Source organism: Doryrhamphus excisus, chromosome 22, assembly GCF_030265055.1.
Source record: "Doryrhamphus excisus isolate RoL2022-K1 chromosome 22, RoL_Dexc_1.0, whole genome shotgun sequence".
In the NCBI taxonomy this organism is placed as follows: domain Eukaryota; kingdom Metazoa; phylum Chordata; class Actinopteri; order Syngnathiformes; family Syngnathidae; genus Doryrhamphus; species Doryrhamphus excisus.
The window spans coordinates 1,614,925-1,637,439 of record NC_080487.1 but is presented as its reverse complement, the minus strand read 5'-3'; the positions used below and the strand labels follow the sequence as shown (position 1 = coordinate 1,637,439).

General features: G+C 42.3%; 2 protein-coding genes across 3 annotated transcripts; both read right to left on the bottom strand.

Moving 5' to 3' along the window:
• Nucleotides 1–2,867: 2,867 nt before the first annotated feature.
• tut1 (terminal uridylyl transferase 1, U6 snRNA-specific) lies at nucleotides 2,868–13,547 on the bottom strand. Its single transcript, XM_058061229.1, has 10 exons — nucleotides 13,350–13,547; nucleotides 12,851–13,041; nucleotides 12,576–12,782; nucleotides 10,665–10,779; nucleotides 10,460–10,587; nucleotides 10,166–10,392; nucleotides 9,586–9,695; nucleotides 8,984–9,106; nucleotides 8,639–8,731; nucleotides 2,868–8,475 (listed from the first exon to the last, which is right to left on the bottom strand). Exons 1-10 carry the CDS (start codon nucleotides 13,423–13,425, stop codon nucleotides 7,358–7,360), a joined length of 2,388 nt encoding a protein of 795 aa, XP_057917212.1. The 5' UTR covers nucleotides 13,426–13,547; the 3' UTR covers nucleotides 2,868–7,357.
• Nucleotides 13,548–13,823: 276 nt separating this feature from the next.
• Nucleotides 13,824–22,275, bottom strand: mki67 (marker of proliferation Ki-67). Of its 2 annotated transcripts, none has more exons than XM_058062666.1 (14): nucleotides 22,015–22,275; nucleotides 21,671–21,773; nucleotides 21,240–21,321; nucleotides 20,994–21,109; nucleotides 20,083–20,702; nucleotides 19,786–19,991; nucleotides 19,022–19,700; nucleotides 18,705–18,829; nucleotides 18,464–18,641; nucleotides 18,244–18,387; nucleotides 17,266–18,173; nucleotides 16,608–16,653; nucleotides 15,523–16,041; nucleotides 13,824–15,425 (listed from the first exon to the last, which is right to left on the bottom strand). In XM_058062666.1, exons 2-14 carry the CDS (start codon nucleotides 21,757–21,759, stop codon nucleotides 14,029–14,031), a joined length of 5,109 nt encoding a protein of 1,702 aa, XP_057918649.1. In that variant the 5' UTR covers nucleotides 21,760–21,773; nucleotides 22,015–22,275; the 3' UTR covers nucleotides 13,824–14,028. The 2 variants fall into 2 exon arrangements, with proteins under 2 accessions (XP_057918649.1, XP_057918650.1); XM_058062667.1 differs by having other exon boundaries at nucleotides 19,786–19,988; nucleotides 22,015–22,274.
• Nucleotides 22,276–22,515: the final 240 nt, after the last annotated feature.

Genomic DNA, 22,515 nt, shown 5'->3' with positions numbered 1-22,515 from the left:
AAATTGAACACGTGATTGTTTTGAGAATAGTGAGTGACTCCTCACCTCTGTCTGGTGATGAGGTTGACATAATGCCTGACAGCAGCGTGGTACTTGGCCCAGTCCTCCGGGGAAGCGTTGCTCCCGGGGCTCTCCGGTTTTGGTGGGTAAGCATCGGCGAAGGTGCTCCAAAACACCAACAAGCAGAAGAGGGGCGTGGTGAGCATCATGCACAATCTCAGCATGGTCGCCTGAGGAGGAACAAACACGGCATCCATACATTCAACTTCCACATCATGCAAGCCGACATACAGCACAACTTCATGGAAGCAAAGTTGCCAAAAGGGAGAAGAAAACGTACTTTTTTCCAAGTCTCCTGGTGCAGATTGTCGGGTGATGCTGATGGTGCCTTGACTTGCTCCTCTCCTCTCCTCTCGCTGGCTTGGCTTTTATAGTGAGGGATGCATACATGAGGTGTGTTGGGTAACACCAAACCACACCTCTCACTTTCTACTTAGAGGTCATGCGTCACAGCTGACACATGCACGGAGCTTTGAAAAAAAATCATTTGTCACTTAAAAACATAAAATATCAAATACTAATTCTATTTTTTTAAATAATTTTAAAGACCAATATCATTACCACAAACAAAGTTATGTTTTTTTGGTTTGTTTGTGTTCAAAAACCTGAAAAGTTCTGAATGGATTTCAAGGAAATTTTCAAAAACGGTAAGAAATGGGATTATGGAAGAATAGATTAATTTTGGGGGTGATCCGGATCACTGCCTGGATCCAGGAATTTTTTTAAAGAATTCTTTAACATTGCCAGATAAAACCGTTTTGGGCAAAAAATGGTCGAGCACTTGGGAAAAAAATATAGGACGAGTTTGCAGAAGGTTCTACAAAATAACAATAAATAAATAATATAAATTATAATAATAAATAAATAATAATAAATAAATAGCTGTGGAATCTGGAACGTGCCAACTAATTCCAAAAGCTATGCGCTAGATCCAGAAAAAAAAAAAAACGCCATTACGAATTTATAGGAATAACTACTGAGCAGGCTGCACGGTGGTCGAGTGGTTAGTGCACAGGTCACACAGCTACGAGACCTGAGTTCAATTCCATCTCTGTGTGGAGTTTGCGTGGGTTTTCTCCGGGTACTCCGGTTTCCTCCCACATTCCAAAAACATGCTAGGTTAATTAGCCACTCCAAATTGTCCATAGGTATGAATGTGAGTGTGAATGGTTGTTTGTCTATATGTGCCCTGTGATTGGCTGGCCACCAGTCCAGGGTGTACCCTAGACAGCTGGGATAGGCTCCAGCACCCCCCCCCCCGATCCTCATGAGGATAAAATGAATGATTGAATGAACTACTGAGCTAATATTGATATTATCCATCCGTTTTTATGACCCTTATCCTCATCAGGGGATGCTGGAACCTATCCCAGCTGACTTTGTGCGAGAGGCGGGGTACACACTGGACTGGTCACCAGCACATATAGACAAACTATTATTCACATTTATACTTATAAACAATTTATTGTCAATGAGATGACAATAAAAAAATTCAAGCAGTATTTATTCAATACAACCAAAATGATCTTGAACGTTCCAAAATATGAACAGCACAAAATGTTCTTCCAGGTATCTTAAGGATTATGTATACACAGTATATAAATGTACACGATCAAGATAAATAGGATTCATTTCCAGGTAGATTGTTGTAATCAGGGCCGTCTGATTGTTTTATTGACTCAAGTCTATTCTGCACATTAATCAGGACTTTGTATGCAAAGGGCATCTAAAATGTTACACGTATTTCTATATTTGAGGCACTAAACAAAGGGCAACATGTGAGTAAAATATGATGTTTCTTGTGTTGAAGGATGACCTCATTTGTTGTAACCATTAATCAGTCCTCTCTATGCTTCCTGTGTTATTTAGATGGTGATAATAGCTTTAATTTAGCGTCAAAGCTGCACAGGTCAACGTTAAGATACATAAAGCACTTTAGGTAATGAAATGAAATTTGTCTGGTATTGACACTAATATGTTGCCATAGAACCAAAGACTTGGCCGCTACTTCCATGACCGCTACATTGCACACAGAAGATGCCTCTCAGGTGCCGAACTAAGCCGTGACTTTTTATGACCGTTGCAGAAGCTCCAGTTGATCTTGGATCGTCACGGTCTGCTGTTCACGTTATGACGCCTGCAGTCCCGACACTTATCTTTGGAAGGTGTGTGTTCGTATGTTTGCGTCAAGGATGTGAGATAGAGATGCACAGCTAGCCTTTTTTTATTTGCCTTCCATTTTTATTGCTTAATCACTTGGTGACGTTTTTGGGGAGTTTATTTGTTCGGCATGCTATACCACTTATTTATTTTTAATAGGACGTTGCTTTACAAGCAAACGGTGTTAAGACTTTATATTTTAAGAAGAAATACTTTTGTGAAAGTATTAGTAGTATGATGTATTTCTCGTTCCATTATACTTTTCTGCTCTTTACTATTTGTACTGTACATTTAAAACGGTTTAATTTGATTTACTAAACAGAAAAATGAGTCAAATCTACTCAAAATAGTTGAGTTTATGATTTATAAATAAAAATAAAATAAATAATAAATATAATAATAAATAATAAATATAAATAAATAATAAATATAATAATAAATATAAATAAATAAGTTTATGATTTCTAAATAAAAATAAAACAAATAATAAATATAATAATAAATATAAACAAATAATAAATATTATAATAAATATAAATAAATAATAAATATTATAATAAATATAAATAAATAATAAATAAAATATAAATTATTAGTTCAGTCAACATAATCAAAATATCTAGTTTCAGATGAAATTATTTTGTGCACCACAAAACTACATTCATTCAACAAAGCTTTTTTTCAGTGTACTACTGAGCTGATTATGTATTTGGAGGGGGTAAAAATTATATTAAAATTATTTAAGTGAATTTTGATAAGATATGAGATCTTGTTTATTATAATATTACAACTTTAATTCTGTAAAATTGTGTAGCTCCTTATATTTACTTGCTCAGCCTTTAATTTATTTCCTATATAGTATCCTTAATTATGTATTTTGTAAAAAATACATCTACGTATGTATATGAGGTTTATAAATAGTGTTTTAAATGATACATTTATGCTTGAGCAGGCGTGCAAGGTGAGAGATGCTGGCTCAGGCAAGGGGGTCTATGATTGTAAGATATGTACACCAGGACATATGTTGCCCTAGTAGGGCCCCCCCCCGGGACGTCGGGACTGCTCCAGTCATGAGCTGTTTATAGAATGGTGGTTTTTCATTTGCTCGTCCCCAAGCTCTTGTCAAAAACACAACTTGATTTGGGCATAAATCCCCACTGACATCCTCTGTGGACCTCCTGCATGGCAATAAACAAGCAGTTCAAAGTGTATACGAGCCTGCCGTAAAAGGCTGGAAGTGGATTGGAAGATTACATTGATTGCTCTGACCATCTCTCAGCAATTATTGCACCATCATTCATTCAAAATATGTTTTTTTTATATTGTTTTCTTAATGGCCGGCAAAATGGGATCTAAAAATAAAATGATGAGTTCAAAAAGTAATAAATAAATACCGTATTTTCCGGACTGTAAGTCACACTTTTTTTCATAGGTTGGCTGTTCCTTAGAGCTTGCCTTCCAAGAGGACGTAATGTCTGTTTTGGTCAAGTAGTTTGGAAAATAAATTACCCGCAAAAAATTTATACTTATACTAATCCAGTGCGACTTATGTATGTTTTTTTTCTACATAATTATGCATTTTTGGCCTTATATTCCGGAGTGACTTATAGTCCAGAAAATACGGTAATTGGTAATGAATTTATTTCATTTGAACATGCATCAGATTACAATTGAATGCATCCCATAATCAGTTCCCAGTTCCACATGTCCAAAAGGAGTAGGAAGAAGCAAAGCTTATTAAATCCTACCCCTCCATCTGGTACTTTTACAATCAGTAACTGTTACATTTGTTCACTTCCTGCTTTCCTATTATATATTTTTTTAATTTTATTTTTGTCACGTACCGAAGTACGAGGTGATATGACCATATGTTTTTTTTATTTTTTTATTTTATTTTTATTTTATTTTATTTTTGTCACATACCGAAGTACGAGGTGATATGACCATACATGTTTTTTTAATTTTTACTTTAATTTTATTTATTTTTTATTTTATTTTTGTCACGTACCGAAGTATGAGGTGATATGACCATACATGTTTTTTTTATTTTTAATTATTTTTTTGTCACGTACCGAAGTATGAGGTGATATGACCATACATGTTTTTTTTTATTTTTAATTTAATTTAATTTATTTTTCAGTCGGTTTGCAGTTTCCAGCAGCTAACGGTGGCTTTTCCGGAACATTTTGTTAATTCTACCTGAGTAATCTCGGCGTTGACTCTACCGGGCTATAAAAGTCAATGACAAGAGACAATGATGTGCACAGGACAAAGTCATTATCTGTCCACGGTGTTTGTATGTGAGCAGCTCCAGATAAGAGAAGAGGATATCCTTTCACAGGCTGCTAGCGCTCAGTTAAAGCCCTCCTATGGAGACGTGCGTGAGATCCTAATGGGAGAACTTTACTTCACCAACTTTTTGCCGCTGTACCACCCTGACCACGTTCTACAGAGTTCCACAGCAGAATCATCTATTTGCATGACACACACCGGTGCCCAGTTCAAACACAAGCAAGAGATTAAACACACATGCATGGTGCACAGTAAGAGCAATCTCCTGCGGGAGAGCCTGATTCCTTCCTGTCAAAAGCACAGAACGGGGGAAATGATGATGCATTTTCATTTAGATTTATCTCAGTCAGGGAGTCGCTAACGTGAACTAAGTGCTGCTTGTGCTGTTTGCTCAGGTCAGCGCAAAACAAAGCAGGAGACTGAGGATAATTCATGACCATATACTGCATGTGCTGGAAATGGCTCCACCGAGTGTCTGTGGAGCGACCGCTGGCGGCCAAGCTAGTCAACCCCCCCAAACCCCCGGACGCTGACTATTTACTGGCATGGACATACAACGTACACGTCATGTGTTTTCCAAAACAGCAGCGTCTCATGCGATTCTCCCGTCCCAAGAGGACCAGCCTCTACTCAAAGCCTGCTCCTCGCTAAGAACCATTTATCTGTTCTGGGGAGAGCACGCAGAGTGGGCCAATTACAGCATCAGCGCCACAATAGCTTCGCTTTTATGAGTGAGCCGGCAGCTTCAGGTAACTCTGATGGATGGCGCCGGTGACCAGGAAAAAGGTTGATGATTTGATTTGGGGACTTCGCTACAAGAGTCTGTTCATGAATCAGGAAGTGACTGTTCCCCTGTTGTCCTGTCAAAGCGTACTTGAGCAAGATACCAAACCCCCGATATAGTATACCAGACGCTGGATCATCAATACCTGAATAAACCAGTCAGTACCTGATGAGACTACCGTTTGCAGGAACCCACGTTTTCACCATCAAGGGATTGTGTACAGATCCTTGCAACATGCCCCCCCTCGCAGGATCTTGTCAAGGTATCTATGTGCATTCAAAATGTCAACAATAAAATGCACCCGTGTTTGTTATGCGCCATAACCCTACTACCATCATGGGTCTCTCGATCTGCAACACTTGACCAATGTTACCCATTAGCAGGCATCAACGTCACAACGTAAACAAACTGATTTCTTCTTTCCAGTTTGATTCTGTTAATTAGTAGAATACATGCATCACAACTTGGTCATCAATTTACAATTGACAACCAAACTGTGCTTAGATGAACATCGCTTCCTGAGTCCGCTTCCTTGTTTTTGGGACACCTGGAAGCAAACATTCATAATTTGGTATCAATCACTTTGATTCTGTGGCTCAGAGGTGCGAGACTGTGCTCATACATCAATAGTGGCTTTAAAGAAACGGAAAGGTAATATCAAAGTAGCCGGAAGGATAACGCAGGGGAAAGCGGATGTTTAAAAGTGACACTTGCTACAAGGAGAATATCAACAGAGAAATGACAAACTTGGTTTTATGAAGGGAAACCGGAAACAATATTTATATTTGGGAAAAAAAAAAGTTGTAATTTTATGTGATGGAACTTTCCAAATGCAACAGACTAGCAGCCATTCTTTGTCTAATAACACCATTTATTATACGGTATATACGTACATTAATTATCAGAATAAGCTTTACTTACCCAAACAAGTCAGAAGTACAAATTAATGGTAGCAGAAATAAAGTTGCTTGGAAGCTACAAGGCAAATAATTATAAGCGGCTGGTGGCAAACCTCCTGAAGACTTACAAAGCCAATGTCCAAAAAGTGTTGTTCAGATAGTGAGTAAAAGGCAACTTTGTTGTTTTAAGTGATCTTAGTCTTTTGTTTATTTCAAAATATATTATTTTTAGGCTAAAATGCCTAAATCCATTTTATAAATAGATGATTTTGATGTAAATATCTTGAAGACATTAGCTAACCTCCCGCGACCCTGGTGGACCCATGGATGGTGATTACAATTTGTACATGTTTTTGTACATGATGCCACACTTGATGATTCCCAAGAACTTTGGGAAAATACTCTGTGGTCTGACGAGACAAATGTTGAAGTGCATTTAGCGTAAAAGAAATGCCGACAGTAAAATATGGTGGTGGTAGTATCATGGTCTGGGGCTGTTTTGCTGCTTCCGGACCCGGAAGATTCAATTTTTTTTTTTTGGAAGGTCTCCTGTATTGACTTTGTTATTGTAGTATTAGTTTTCTTCATCACAGATCCAATTAAGCACAAACGAGTGTACTTAATAGGAACAGAAGTCCAATTATCCTGCTTCGTCTACGTAAAAAGGGGAGATGAATGACGTTAATCAGCACAGTGGAGCACTGAGCATCGAGCATCCCTCACCTGCGGCCTGACCGGCTGCAATAAAAGCGTCTGTCTGAGTGAGTAATTGCTGTCATTTGTCTGTGTTGCATGAGCAGACAGCTGATTGGATAAAAAAAGAGTCATCGGCTGCCATGTCGACCGTTGAAAATACAACGACTAGTAACATTTTTTTTTAAATATTTATTAATTATTTTTGATGACCGAATCACATGATTTGTCCATAAGAGCATCACTGATTCCTTCAACATAAATGTACTAAAAATCAAGCCACGTCTTAAACATAATAGTTGGCTAACCTCAAACAATAAATGATCAACTAAAATATCCTGGCTAAGCTAACTGGCTGGTCAATACAAAGCCTCAGCAGCTCCTGCTCCTCTGGACGGTTCTTTCACTCTTTCTTTCTTTCATGCGGACTCAAAACAAAGACATCTTTAAATCGAAACGGTGGCCTGTTTTAGGTTCCATCCTCTTCTTTCTCCAGCAGTGTCTCCACCATCTTGGGGAGGAAAGCTTCCAGGAAATGAAAAAAGTCTTGAAAGACTCCAGCTGTGTCGCAGCATGGTTCCAACCTCAACACCGCCTTCATGCTTTCGGTGCCCCCCACCATCTGGGGCTGAACCTTGAACTCCAGCGGGTTCTTCAGCTCCGGTTCCTTCTGGATGATGTGCGCCGTGACCTGGGACTCCATCTCCATGCAGCTGCCCTCGGGCCTGGAGTCCGTCTCCTTGATGAGTTCACGTCTCACTTTCCTCCTGCCGGCCCACACAAGGTGTTTCTGCACCCACAGCCAATGGGGGGGCTCACATTTGCCCCTTTTGGATATCCGTGGCTTTTTGCCTTGAGGGGAAACCGAAGCATCGCTGCCAGAAGACAGTCGTCGCTTGATGCCAGCGGCAGCTGTGCCCTCGGTGGACTCGACACTGTCATGGCTGTCGTTGGCCGACGTGTTGAGGGAGGATGCGCTGGTTTCCATTTCGGCAGATAAATCCGCAGCCGACTCCTTTGCGAGGGCGAAATCCATGGAAGAAGCAAGGTGACATCGGAGAATGCTCCGAAACACTCGTTCCACACAGGTGCACACCTTCTCAAACCACAGCAGACGGAAACCATCTCCTGCCGTGTGCAGCCGACTGCGGAGGGCCGCCGGGAGCGCAGCCGATTTGAAAGGAATGCTGATGGTCAGCTCCTCTGGTTTGGTCTGTGTGGCGCCGTGCGGGGTGAACAAGCGCACCAGCCCCCAGGACTTCCCCTTGGTGGACTTGCGCAGGTACTGCAGGCTCCTGCAGTACTTCTCAGCCTCCTGACACTCCTTCTGGAAACATCTCTGAGAGCGCTCGTTCAGGTTGCCTGCTACGTTGTGAGAAAGCTCAAAAGGGTCCAAAATGTTGAGGGGTCCAAGTTTTGGTCCACTTTGATTGGGCTTGCTGGGTTTCTGCTCATCTGTGGCCTCTGTTTTTTCCCTCTGGCAGAGGAAATCTGTAATTGGGAGTGCATGCCCCCCCCTTAGAGATATGACACTGCTGGCAAAATCAAACTTGGCATAGAAGGAGAAGAAAGCAGCGAGCAGAGTGCCTAGATGGAGACAGCAGGACAGAATTCACATTAAGAATGGATGAAAGCATCCCCCCCCACCCCGATATGTCAACCAGTGATGTCTAAAGTGTGGCCCACGGGCCATTTATGGACCACATCGTGGGTTGGTTTGTCTAGTAAACGCATTCTTTGTATGACTTACATAAATCTTGTGTGTTTCCGCTCGGTGGCACAGCAATGGGTTGACTGGGGAAGGTGCAGTTCCAACCTTCAATCACGCACTCCTCTTCTTCACCTACAACGTTGGTAGCAAAAGGTACGAGTGTAAGACACAATCCAATCAACACCATGAGCAAAATTAACACGAACAATAAAAAATGTGTCTATTTGGCTATATCTTAATAAATGTAGTATATTAGCAGTCTACTGTTTACATAGACACCCTAACTACTTTGTTGAATCTAATCTGCAATCAGTTTTGTAGCATTATTAGGATTAAACAGGGTCGCTATTTAGCAGCAGAGTGTAGGAGAGATGCTGCACTTACAGGCCAAGTCTTTGAGCTGGTCCACCGTGGGGAGAACGGGAGGCTCACAGTTTTGCAGGAAAAAGACGACGAGCAGCGTTAAAGCGTAGTTGTTCAGCAGTGGGCCGGCGCCACTGGGGTTACCTTTGTGTTATAGCACAAATTAACACACCGCTGCGTATATGACAGCCTGAAAGTGGGATAAGAGCAAGGCCGATGCCAAATGACCATTTTTTTTCCAGCTATGCCACACAAAGAGGTCATTACGGCCACTTTGTGTTTTTTTTTTCAAACAAGACAGAATTTTTAATTAGAGAGCACTGATTTCTGTATAACCATCATTGAGAAACTCTTATCGAGAGGCATAGCCCTCGGATGTTATTATTCAAAAGATTTATTATGAGTTCATTATTATCATGCTCTTCAGTTAAGCACCATTTTATTGAATTAATAGTGAACACTATTATATATTATACTATATATCAACATAGCATGTACTTGAAATGTGGACCAAATATAATCATATCAAAAGAGAAGTGAGGTTCTGCTGACATCTGCTGGTCAAAATATGAAACAACAAGCTCACAAAAAATTCTAGTATCCAATTAAATGATATATTTTACCTGCGAGTTGTTTCTGTTTGGCCCAGTAGCGGATGGTGTACACTAGAGGCCTCAGTCTGTCTTCTGTACCGGAGCAGAGCTGGAGGAAACGGGTGTTCCTTACCGCGAGTCTAATGGGAATCAGATCAAAAATGTAAAAACATAGCACATAATATTCATAAATAGCATTCATTCATTCATTTTCTACCGCTTTTTCCTCACGAGGGTCACGGGGGGTGCTGGAGCCTATCCCAGCTGTCTTCGGGCGTAAGGCGGGGTACACCCTAGACTGGTCGCCAGCCAATCACAGGGCACATATAGACAAACAACCATTCACACTCACATTCATACCTATGGACAATTTGGAGTCGCTAATTAACCTAGCATGTTTTTGGAATGTGGGAGGAAACCGGAGTACCCGGAGAAAACCCACGCATGCACGGGGAGAACATGCAAACTCCACACAGAGATGCCCGAGGGTGGAATTGAACCCTGATCTCCTAGCTGTGAGGTCTGTGCGCTAACCCCTAGACCACCGTGCCGCCTCATAAATAGCAATAATTTAAAAAAAATAACCACAGCTAAAGAAATCAATCCTGACCTGTTGTTGATGGTGATGTCTCCCTGCAGGTTGAGCTCACGGTGATGGAACTTCACCACTGGGAGACGAGCGCTGCTGACCACATGGACTTTGTGCACGCTGGGCACACACCTTCTCAGGATGGCCGCCACGAGGTCCAGAACCTCGGCGGGAGAAGCAGTGGACAGGTCGATATCAGACAGGATGGAGTCCTCGGAGCGGCCGTCATCTGACATGGCCTCAGTTGCCTGAGAAGAAAGGAAAACTACCGTCATCTGTATCTCTTAACTAAATGTATTGACATGGATGTCAGACCTGCTCTGAGGGACACTTGGCTCGGGCCTGGAAAACCTTGGTGTTCTCCAAGTCTAGAAACAGGTCCAGGTCGCAGGAATGGATGCCAAATGTGTTAACGGATGAGCCAAATGGCAGAATTTGGCTGTCTGTGACGGATCCAAAACATGATTCAGTGAGTTTGGTTGTGTTGCACGCTTACGTGCGTGTATCCGTTTGTGTTCACCTGGAAAAAACTCCACAAAGACCTCCTGCAAGAGTAGCACCAACAAGCTGCGGGATTTCTGTTCATTTTCTCCAAGCTGGAAACGCTCCATAACGAACTGCATCTGAGTATTCACCTGAAAGAAGAACACATGCCAAACAACACTGTTGCTTTATTTATATATTATTTATATATAAGTTTAACTCCACAAGTTTGCTTTTCTGTGACGCCCACATGCAAAGGTATCAGCAAAGGCACTGAGAAAAAATATGATGCTAACCATAGAACCAGAAATGTACATATCTATCTCAGCTTTTGTTTCCTGCTCCTCGTTTTCCTCACCTTAGCAGCCTGTACAGTGTACACTGTAACCCCTCCGCCCCCCCTTCTTCAGTGTTGACACATACGGAACCACATGACCTTTCACGTGCGGTTTTGACAGAAAAACAAATGAGAAAAAAAACGGTGGCTAGATCACTTCTAAGAGCCGGATCATGTGTAAACAAACCATCACTATTGTGCAGTACGAGATCATTTAAACTTGGAAATATGTTTTTTTTAACACCATTAGAGCCCTCTAGACATGAAGTAACAACCCTATAGTCACTTTTACACTTAATTGCCCAACATGGTAGACATAATAAGCAGGGCTCGACAATAACGATGTACCGATGGCCCGGGGCAAGTTAAAACAAAATTGGGGCAAGTAAATCCAATCAGTGATATTCCCGTGGGGCAAGTGCACTTTGGCATGCCGTACTGCCAAGAGTTTTTTTTAAAGCGGTTCTTGTTGGGTGTTGGTAAAACACGGACTGCGTAATTCCGGTGGTAATTTGCAAAGCAATCCTTGCAAATCTTTAAATGGACCAATCAGAATCGTTTATTTAGACCGCGGTCCGTAATCCACAATCCGCGTTTTACCCACACCCGTTGTTCGCGATCAACCAATCAGCGATCGTTTGACTACGAAAACATCCATCATGGCGTCCCTGCCAACATCGTCTAATTCTTCAACAACTTGTGAAGGAAAACAGCAAAAAGTGATGAAGCAGTGCCTCCTAAACAAGTATTTTATTAGCGGCAGCAAATCAAATGACGGCACAGGTGAGTGAATCACATTGCTGTGACAATTTGAAGTGGTCACAATGAAACACCACCCATTAGATCCAATACCAAGTGCTGATTTTGCACAAGCTACAAAATCTAGCGCTTCCATTTCTCTGTGTATTTTTCTCACCTTTGCTTCACAAATTATTGTTTGACCATTGAGCATTTTTTTCTGGATTAAAAACACTTTACTAGTACTCAAATGTGTCTATTCAATAATGTTTCATTGTGGTGCACAACTTATAAATATCACTGCTTACTATGACTACCATGTGTAAGGTATTATTTATTATATTATTTTATTTATTTGAGATTCTCATGTGATGCCACAAAAAATGACATGATATCATTATGGCAGTCTTTTCATTTTACATGGGGCAAGTTCGGGCAAGTAGTTCTCACCTTAAGGATTCCCTATGGGCAAGTCATTTTGTTTTTTAATGTAGAGCCCTGATAAGAGACATTCATTCATTCATTTTCTACCGGTAATCCTCACAATGGTCGCGGGGGTGCTGGAGCCTATCCCAGCTGTCTTCGGGGCGAGAGGCGGGGTACACCCTGGACTGGTGGCCAGCCAATCACAGGGCACATATAGACAAACGACCATTCACACTCACATTCATACCTATGGACAATTTGGAGTGGCCAATTAACCTAGCATGATTTTGGAATGTGGGAGGAAACCGGAGTACCCGGAGAAAACCCACGCATGCACGGGGAGAACATGCTAACTCCACACAGAGATGGCCGAGGGTGGAATCGAACCCTGGTCTCGTAGCTGTGAGGTCTGCGCGCCACCCCTAACCCTGTTGTAAAACGACTTACAGAGGAAAGCTGACACAGTTGGGGTTTTAGGCGGTCCAGAACTTGCTGGAGGTTCTCCAAGTCGTTCTTCTTTTTGGGAATGTACTTGAAGTCCTTCTTCTCTCTGGGCTTGACACGCAGATTCAGGCCTTTCATTCGGTGCTCTACACAGGCCAAGGCTGCTTGAATGCTCTCCGTCTCACTGAACTGCACAATGGCAAACACGCCCTGTAGAGAAAGAAACCCATAATGAGCAAACACAAACCCAAAGAACCGAGCATATAACATCATCTGACCTTGTCTTTGTCCATGATGACATCCGAGACTGGGCCAAATTGTTGAAAATACTCAGTCAGATCAGTGTGAGAGATGTCAGGTTTGATGCCGCTGACAAAAACGCTGTGCTCCTCCTGGGTCTTCCTGGTGGTTCGCACATTGTTCAATGTCTGGTGTTTCCGTCCTTTGATATGCTGATCCACACTTGGTTCTACGGCAGGAATAATGAACAATATACAGATTGCATTCACTGGCCATAACACACTAATTAAAGTCACAACCGCTAAAATAATGCTCAGAGAATTCATTTCACCGCTAGTTTTATTAAGGTTGTAGAAGTGAATTACAACCACCGTTAACTTCTAATTACCAATGACTTTATTATGGTTGTAAACCGAATTATACACTTTTCTTTACTTACATGAGCATATCATCACATTGTATAAAATACTGGTTAACATTCATGCTACATACAGTACAAATGAAAAAGGTATTACAAAGCCAAGTGACGTTACTTACGGTTTGGCAAGTTGACTTTGCACAAGACACAGTGAAAACCTCTGGGTGTCGTTTTTATGTCGTTCTCTGACTCCATTCTGGTCGTAAATAATATTTGTAAAAAAACAGATAAGAGAAAAAAAGGCCGTCCTCCATGCGCTTCTCAAATCTCCCTCCAACGTAAAGAGCGCGTTATCTTCCGGGTACGCCTCGAAAAGAGCTCCGGGTTGTCTCAATTGTTTTACTCAAATGTTCCGCGGAAAGATACGTACAGTATTACCAATGAAATTAGTAAAAAAAAAAACACATTACTTTTCGGTAGAAATTGAAAAATGCGCATAAAAGACGTATATACCGAAACACAAATATATAACATCCGAAAAATGAATTTTTATTTCATACAAAAATTTCGAATGCAGCAATAAAAAACGATTTTTGAATCCCCCCTGCGATATAAGGAGAATACTAATTACAGAAACAGAAATGTTTCCAATTTTATAGAAATTTATTTTTTTGTCACCATACAAAAAGGATCATGGATAAAATACAGGTCACAAAATAACTGGATAACATTCCCTGCTGCAAAAAATTAACACGCAGTACTAACGTGTTTCTTTTCTTTTAAAATCAACAAAAAAGGACATCATCTAAAATGACTGGCAGAAACAAAAAACATGACATGATTGACTATATACAAAGTTCATTTCTTTGCTGATCTCCCTCTTCTGGTTTTAGGCTGAGTCTCTTCAGCTTTGTTGGTGGAATCCACTTCATCTGCAGCCTTTGCCCCTCGCCTGGTTCTCTTGGCAGGCTGTGGTTCAGCTTGCTCAGCCGGCTTTGACTTCCTGCCTCGTACCGCCTTCACAGGTGTGGCTTTCGGAATCTCGTGGACTTCCAACTCCGTCTTCCACCTCACTGATCTCTGGGATGTTTGTGCAGATTCTGCAATGGCGTCAGTTGAACGGTCAGTGGCATTTGACGCTGATGAGGCTTTGGCCGCCGCCGGTCTTCCACGTTTGACGGGTTCGACCGACACAGGAGCCGACTTTGGAACCGTGACCAGCGCTTCTACTTTTTTGGCCTCCTCCCCACGTCGTGCTCTCTTGGCGGGAATGACTTGTGAAATGTCATCCTTCGAATTGGTTTTCACTCCTCTTCCCCTTTGGGGCTTCTGCTCAGGTATTTCCGTGGTGCCGACATCTTCAACTTGTTTTGCTCTTCTGCCCCGTTTGGGTTTTTCTGCTGGCGTCTCAATTGGACCATCTTGATTCTCTGTGGATTCATCAGAAGTGACGTTTGTTGCTTCTTTCTTTGATTTCCCAGCGCCTACACGTTTGCTTTTTACAACCCCAGGATCTTGCTGGCTTATCTTCTCTGATTCAGACGCAAAGGTCTCCTCACCTTTTCTGCTACTCCTTGATTTTAAAACTGGATCCTGGGGCTCCGTTTCCTGCTTGGTCTTCCTTCCTCTGGTTTTGGCGGCAGGCTTGGACTGCTGTGTGTCCTTTGCAAGTTCATGTAGCGCAGAACTTTCCGAGATCAACTTTCTCCCTCGTCTCGGTTTATCACCGGTGGGTGCTGGTAGCTCAGCTTGTTCGGTGACACTGTCGGGTGTTTTATCTGGCACCGAGTGAAGTGGTTCAGCTTGCTCGTACTTTGCTTTCCTGCCCCGACTTGGTCTCAAGACCGGTTCCACTGCAGGCTCATTGACCTCATCTTGGCCAGAGGTAGATGCTGTTACATCATTCACGGTATCGGCTGAGGTCACAGGCTCCATATTTTCGACTATTTCCAGTTGAGCAACAGAGTCGTTTTTGGCTTTTTTGCTTCTGGTAGTTTTCTGTCCTGCAGGTGGCGCAGTCGCTTCAGTCCTCTTGCCTCTTCTTGCTCTGATTGGAGCAGAGACGGCGGCTTCTTCACAAGCGACCTCCTGCTTTTCATGCTCTGCTCTAGATTCCTCCACTAATTTGCCTTTTCTCCCACGAAGAGACTTTTTCTGTGCGGTGGTGACGTCTTTCTCAGCTGCCACCTCCACTTCAGAGAGCTTATTTTCATTGTGTTGCATTGATGTTAGCTCAAGCTTGTCATCGCCATTTCCTAAAATTGGGAGAAAGCAAAGCAAATATCCGTTTATGGTACATTGGTACATAAAAAAATAAAATGTTTCTGCATATGAAAGAGAAATGGCAAATACCTTCTTGGGAAACATCAGGTTTGGACTGCAGAGATTCTTGTTTGGGTTTTCGGCCTCGCTTAGGCTTCATAGCTGTTTTTTCCAGGATTGCAGCATCTCCACTCTTTGCAGGTGGGACAATCGACTTGCTCTCAGGCTCCGGCAAAGTTTCAGCAGAAGATTCTTGGACCATTTCAATTTTTTGAGAGACCTTTATGGCACCCCTTCCTCGTTTGGGGGCAGCTTTTACGTCTCCCTGTGCAGGCTCAGCATCATCCCTGCTATGTTCAGTAGGCTCAGCTTTCCTACCTCGACTTCCTCTGACAGGGGCAGGATCTTGAGAAGGTTCTGTCATCTCCTGTTTATCAGCAGCTGCTTTACGTTCAACCGTTTTGGCTCTTCTGCCTCGAATGGGTTTCTTGGAAGCGGCGGGGTCAGTAGAAGCAGTTTCTGTCACTGGCGGCTTCTCTTCTTTGACCACAGCTTGACAAATGACTTGTTTGGCATCTGGCACCTCCGCCAAAACTTTAGTTGTGTCGCCTAAAAAATAAAAAAAATTTCACACATTTGTATTCATTCAATCCATCTTTGGAAGTCAATTTTGTGGCATTTAGTTGCGTACAGTTTTGAGATCATACAACATATTTGCTGAATTCACTGGACTACAGCGTTAAGGTTTTCTGTAAAAATTTGATACATATTGCAGTTCAAATATTTCTCCCGGTTTTCAAAAAAAAAAAAAAAAAAACGAGCGCATTTCGTGGTTCGACTATGGCAACAGCAGCATAGAAACATTGATGGCACTGACAATGTCCGCCCTCATTGGGATGGCTGTGCCTTCCAGCACGACCTCGGGTACAAAATGCTGACAGAAAACAAGCATCTTGTTGAGCCTATGAAGCAAAATTGAGCTGGGTATCCTTTCGTCTGTGAGTTACGCTGAGACGAGCAGCTAACGAGGCATTGTGTACAAATACTTTTTTATGTTAGCCGCTACAATAAAAATACTGCTGGAGCTTGTTTAATATACAAGTCAGTTATGGAAATAGAACAACGTTGGCCGAGATTTCCTTAAAAACGTTTACAATATTCCACAAGCAACGTACCTTTTTCCATGTCCAAGCCACTGCTTACAGTTGTTTGATCTTCACACTAAGAAACAGAATTTAGAGATCAGCATCATGTAAAAATACAACAAAAACTGGAAAATACACAGATGACATATGAACAATATGTTGTAAAACTACTGTATACAGCATACATTTAATGTCTCAGAAGCGATATGTCATACATATTGAAACAATGTAGGGCTTCTGGTCCCTACTAGCATGCTGTGTAGAAATGTAATGTAACAAACCGTATTTTCTGGACTATAAATCGCTCAGGAGTATAAGTTGCACAAGGCCAAAAATGCATAATTATGTAGAAAAAAACATATATAAGTCTCTCTGGAGTATAAGTCACATTTTTTGCAGGTAATTTATTTTACAAATGACTTACTACAAACTACAAAACAGACATTATGTTCTCTTGGAAGGCAAATTCTAACACTAATAAAAAAATAGAGAACAGGCTGAATAGGTGTAAGATATGCTAAAACATAGTTATTCAGCTACATGAAAAAGAAACAAAAATAGGTGTGCAGTGTTTATGTAAATAAACAGTTTTTTCATTTATAAGTCGCAGGAATAGCCAACCTATGGAAAAAAAGTGTGACTTACGGTAATAACTCATTTCACGGAAATAATGTAATGTTATCACTACCTTGGCTGTGTCCGGCTGCTTTATACGGTCAGATAATGGCTCCTTCATGAGATCTTGAAGTCCATCAAAGTCCTCCACAGGTGCATTACCCCTCGGTTTGGGTGACTTCATGAGTCTCTTGATACCAAAGTTCTCCTCTACCGGTTGACTTCGCTCTTTGGGAGTTTTCAGGAGCCTCTCAATGCCGAGCATATCTTCAATTGGAGCGCTTCTCTGCTTGGGTGTTTTCACTATTGTCTTCACGTCGGAGGAGCCGACGTCCACCTTTTGAGTTTCTGCGTTGGCCTCCTCGGGTTGTGATTTTTTGGCTGGTGTCTCCAGCAGATCTGCCAGGCCACTAAAAGAAACATCAGCCACGTCATACTTCTGTTTGGGAGTTTTCAGAATTTTCCCTCTCAGATCCTCGATGGCCTCAGCCTTTTGTCTGGGGGTCCTCATGATCCTCTTCACTCCGGTGAGGCACTCTTGCTGCTCATGTTTCTGTTTAGGCGTTTTCAGAAGTCTTCCTCTCAGGTCCTCCACAGGTTCATTCTTAGGTTTAGGGGTCTTCATGATCCTCTTCACTCCGGTGAAGCACTCCTGCCACACAGGTTTCTGATTAGGTGTTTTCAGAAGTCTTCCTCTGAGGTCCTCCACAGGTTCAGCATTCTGTCTTGGGGTCTTCATGATCCTCTTCACTCCAGTAAGACACTCAGGTGGTTGGGGCTTCTGTTTAGGAGTTGCGACAGAGCTTGTCTTCATTTTTATGCACTCCTGTTCAGTAGAATTGTAAATGGGCTTCAGAGTAGAAGCATCACAGACGAAGCTGGATTCTTCATCGTCGTTAAGGAGGCGTTTCACTGCCTCTCTGTTGTATGTGCTTGCTTTCACTGCGGATGCAGCAGTGAGTGGAGATACCATCATTTCACCTACAAATGAATCACCCATGATCATTTCAAGTTTTAGGTCGAGCACAAACGCAACCAAACGACATTTCACCTGGCTCCTCGGGGGTGTTCAGCAAGGATGGCTCTGGCGCAGCGGGCTCCTCGGCTCTCACGGGTGTCTTCTTGGCACCACTCTTGTCTTGTTGAGACCTCCTCTTTCTCTCATTCACAGGCGTTTTAAACATTTCCGAAACTCCTAAAGACAACATGAACGCGTAAGGAATGACAGTTCAACAAAGCACTGCAGAAATGCAAAAACAAAAGATAATTACCAGTCAAATCTTCATCCATTTTCAGGTCTTTCTTTGAGACAGCTGCAGTGAACATCACTTTTGGTGCGGCACCAACAGGGAGCGTGACGTTCTGCTTGACAGCTCGGCCCACAGTGATGGTGGCGGGTGAATTTGCATGTCCAGTGCTCGTGTGGCTCAGTGGCTTTCTCACAGGGGTCTGAAAGACGGAAAACAGTTAGTGTACGTCATTACAAGAAGGGTAACTGTTAAAATGTCTTACCTGTAGTTTGGACACATGCGTGACCTTCAGAGCTTTTGAAGTACTTTTCATGACATTTTTAGCTGGTGCAACCGCTGGCACCTTAGCCTTCCCAAACTTGACCTTGTCCGCCCACGCACTCATGACTGAAAGAAAAAAAAAAAAGGACCATGTTTGTACCTTAAGTGTCATTACACCAATGTCCTCATTAAATGTAAAAATGAGTTCCATTTAATACAGTAGATTAAGTAGGACATCGTGTGGTGTTTCCTACATGACTATTAGAAATCTCAGTGGTCGATATGGCATTCTTAGATTTTTACAGGGTTGACTGATACCTTTCATTGATGCCCGTGAAATGCCACTTCTTCTGAGCACGACTCTGGCAGCACTCTTTGCCAACCTGGGAGTCTTGCGGGACGTGCTCTTCATGCTCTTCCTTCTCAGGGGGATTTTTGGTGTGACCGTAGGCGACGGCGTTCTGACGCCGTCTTCTGCGATTGGCGAAGGGGTTTTGATGCGCGACACAGAAAAGCGCCCTTGCACAGAAGATATTTGCATTTGGGAGCTCAAGGGGGTTTTGATGACATTTTCCTCAGGGGTGGGCCTGTGGGACGTTCGCTTTTTGGTCGCAGGAGTTGCCAGTTTGTTACTGAGGGACGATGCTCTTCTCGGTGTGTTGGATTTCAGCGATATGCGTCCTGTAGCTTTTGGGGAAGAGGACCTAGATTTGGGTGGTGAGGTCTTCGCAGAGGGAGTGATGGGTTTTGGTGACTTCTTTCTGGGAGATGCTCCCTTGGGAGAGACTGGTGCAGATTTTGGCATCTTGGGAGAAGGCGTTTTTGATTTGGGAGACTTCTTTCCTGGTGAGTGCCCCTTTGCAGACGCTGGGGTAGATTTGGGTGATTTCTTAACAGGAGAAGGTGTGCTCAGTTTCTGAGTCTTCTTTCCAGGAGATGGGGACTTTCCTTTGGGGGATTTCTTACCAGAACCTTTAGGTGATCCAATCACAGCCACCTACAGAAAAAACAAAATCAGTTACATTTTAAACAAGTTAAATTCAACTCTGTGCCTCGAGAAGTGTTAATGGCTAGCGTCTTACATTTTCACAGCCAATGACTGATGCCCGTCTAAGAAGTGACTGTTTGGGTTTAGCCAGACAGAGGCTTCTCCTTGGGGTGTCTCCTTTACGTAACGGAGAATCAGGGGGCAATTTCTTGTCAAACAACTCGGGAACGAGATACCCGCCAAAGGAAACCCGCTTCTTCTTGTTGACAAGATCTGCACTTCCATATGTTTTCGGGTCTGCTTACAATAATGAGAGAAAAAAGGGCAAGATAGTAAGTCACAGTTTAAGAGATTTGGGAAATAATACATAGTTTTGTACAGCATTTAGTACCATTTTCAGTGACTCCTGTCGAGTCTGTGTCAGGACTCTGCATCACTTCCTCCTGGTCCTTGGCTGGTGTGGCATCCTTGCTCCTCCGTCTCATAGGCGACTTCGGTGTTGGAGTACAAACTTGCTTGACAACCTCATTGGCAGGAAACCTCTGAGGAGTCGTACGCAGCCTTGTCTGCGGCGAGGCTGCTTCAGAGTTGACATTTTCTGCGCCTTTAACAGGAGTAGCCGCTGCGTCAGATGCAAGACTCTGGGAGGAATGCCTCCTCTTCTTGTCAGATTTTGGGATGACATCCTCCGTTTCACCTTCAGCACCAGCCTTGCACATTTTTGGTGTGCCTTTTGCGGAAACATGTTCCTTGTTTTTGCTTGTTGGCATCTGGACGTTGTTGCCAGAAGACTTCTGAGGGGTCTTGACGTCCAATGATTTCCTGATCATTTGATAGAGATCACTAAAAGGAGACATGGTCTTGCTTGGTTCCATGTCACCGGCCTCCATGGGGTCCTCCAGGGATCGCTGGATGTTGTGATTGGTTCCATCTTGCAGATGAGGTTTGGGAGTTTCGGTTTTGCCTTCTTTGGCAAATTTCTTTGGCGTAGGCCCCGGGGGGTACTCAAACCTTAAATGAAATGGACATAGACCACATATTAATGTGAAATTGAATGGGCCATAAAAGATGTGGAAATATCACTAGGTACCAGTTATAAAAAGTATGTCATGTACTGTACAGGTAGTTGGTGCAAGCAATTGCACCACTCTGCAGGATAAAAAAAAATAAAATAAATATTGGTTTAGAAAGTAGAATGTTGTAAAATGAACATATTACTCTAAAAGGGTCCAACTATCTTAGACAAATGCCTATACTGCCTATTGACAATACAGCGTGTACAGCAATGCTTGCAGAACATACCTGAAGGAACGGTCAACAATGGTTATAACATCTCCATGTTTCAAGCGCTCGGACTGTTGCAGAGCCTCTCCATTGACTCGAGTCGGGTTCACCGAGCTCAGATTTGTCAAAATAACCTGAAGACAGACAAACGCAACACATTAAACTGGAAAAATAGGTTATTACATTAACATACAAACTCAATTAATAATGATTCTTATGTACATGTACACATACTGTACGTTTCAAACTAACATTGTGCATTACCTCTTTATTTTCATTCAAGTCAATGCGGCAGTGCTCCTTAGAGACTTGAGCAACCTGAATACGAATGTCACAGTCAGGCTTCCTGCAAAAAATATGACACAGATAAGCATATTGTTTAAATATCATATACGTTGGCTGATGGGTGCAGACGTGCAGGAACGTCCCAACAGAAAACAAGCTGCTACAAGATCAAGAAATGCCATAGCAAGGTTCCCTACCCTTGCTCTAAAATATTGTCAAATATTTTGAAGTCATATTAGGCAAGCGGCGTTGTGACGTCATGCCACATACCCCGCCCACAAACCAAAAGGTTCCTATTGCCCTGACAGGATGCAAAACGTGGTGCTAATAAGCAGCCACGTAAAATTTAAATGTTACAGTAACTCGATAACATCATTGTCCATGTACTTTATTATTTTTTTTAAACTCACCTTCCAAATAAGCACGACGCAGTGAGAGGAAATTCAGTCCCATCTCCACCACTACGTTTAATCACGACTATTTTCCCATGAAGTGGCATTGTGGCAACGTTACCTTTAAGGATGACAAACACGAGTTAACATTGTACAGAGCGTTAGCCAGCTAGCTAGCTAGCTAGCTGTAAATATTACATGAAATGCACTCTTGGTATGGTGAAATAATATTTCTGTAAATTACAACTTTTACGTCTCAATTGCCTTTACAGTAAATTTATATTGGAATATGCTCGGAGAAACATCAATATGACGTCGAATCGAAATATATTACATAATAATATTATTGTCTGTAGACTTACCTGGATTCTTTCAGCTCCACGTCACACCATCCGTACACATCAAAGGCGCTGTAGCTCGAATATACGTTTAATAAAATGTCGCTATTATGACAGGTAAAATAACATAGCTAAATATTCTTCCTGCCGAAGGACTACGCGTGGCTAACGTTAACTACCTTATCCAACAGCGGACTCCCCACTCTTTCACAGCGAGGTTCGAGTATCCCTCCGCCGGGCTGTACAAACGCAACAAGTACAAATGATCAGACACGTTAACTTTAGCTTCAGGGTGATTTCCATCAGGTTCGTTTTAAAATAAAAATCTAAATATATTTTTTAGATGGTACAAAGAAATGTACTCGTACTTAAGTGATAGGAACTATATTGTTTACGAATATGTCGCGTAGCGATACTACTTTTGTGGTAGACTGGTGATTTGAAATCATTTGAAATCCCGCGCGAATAGCTCTGATTGGTTGAAATGTCATAGCAACGCGTAGTAGGCGGGTCCTGACAGATCAC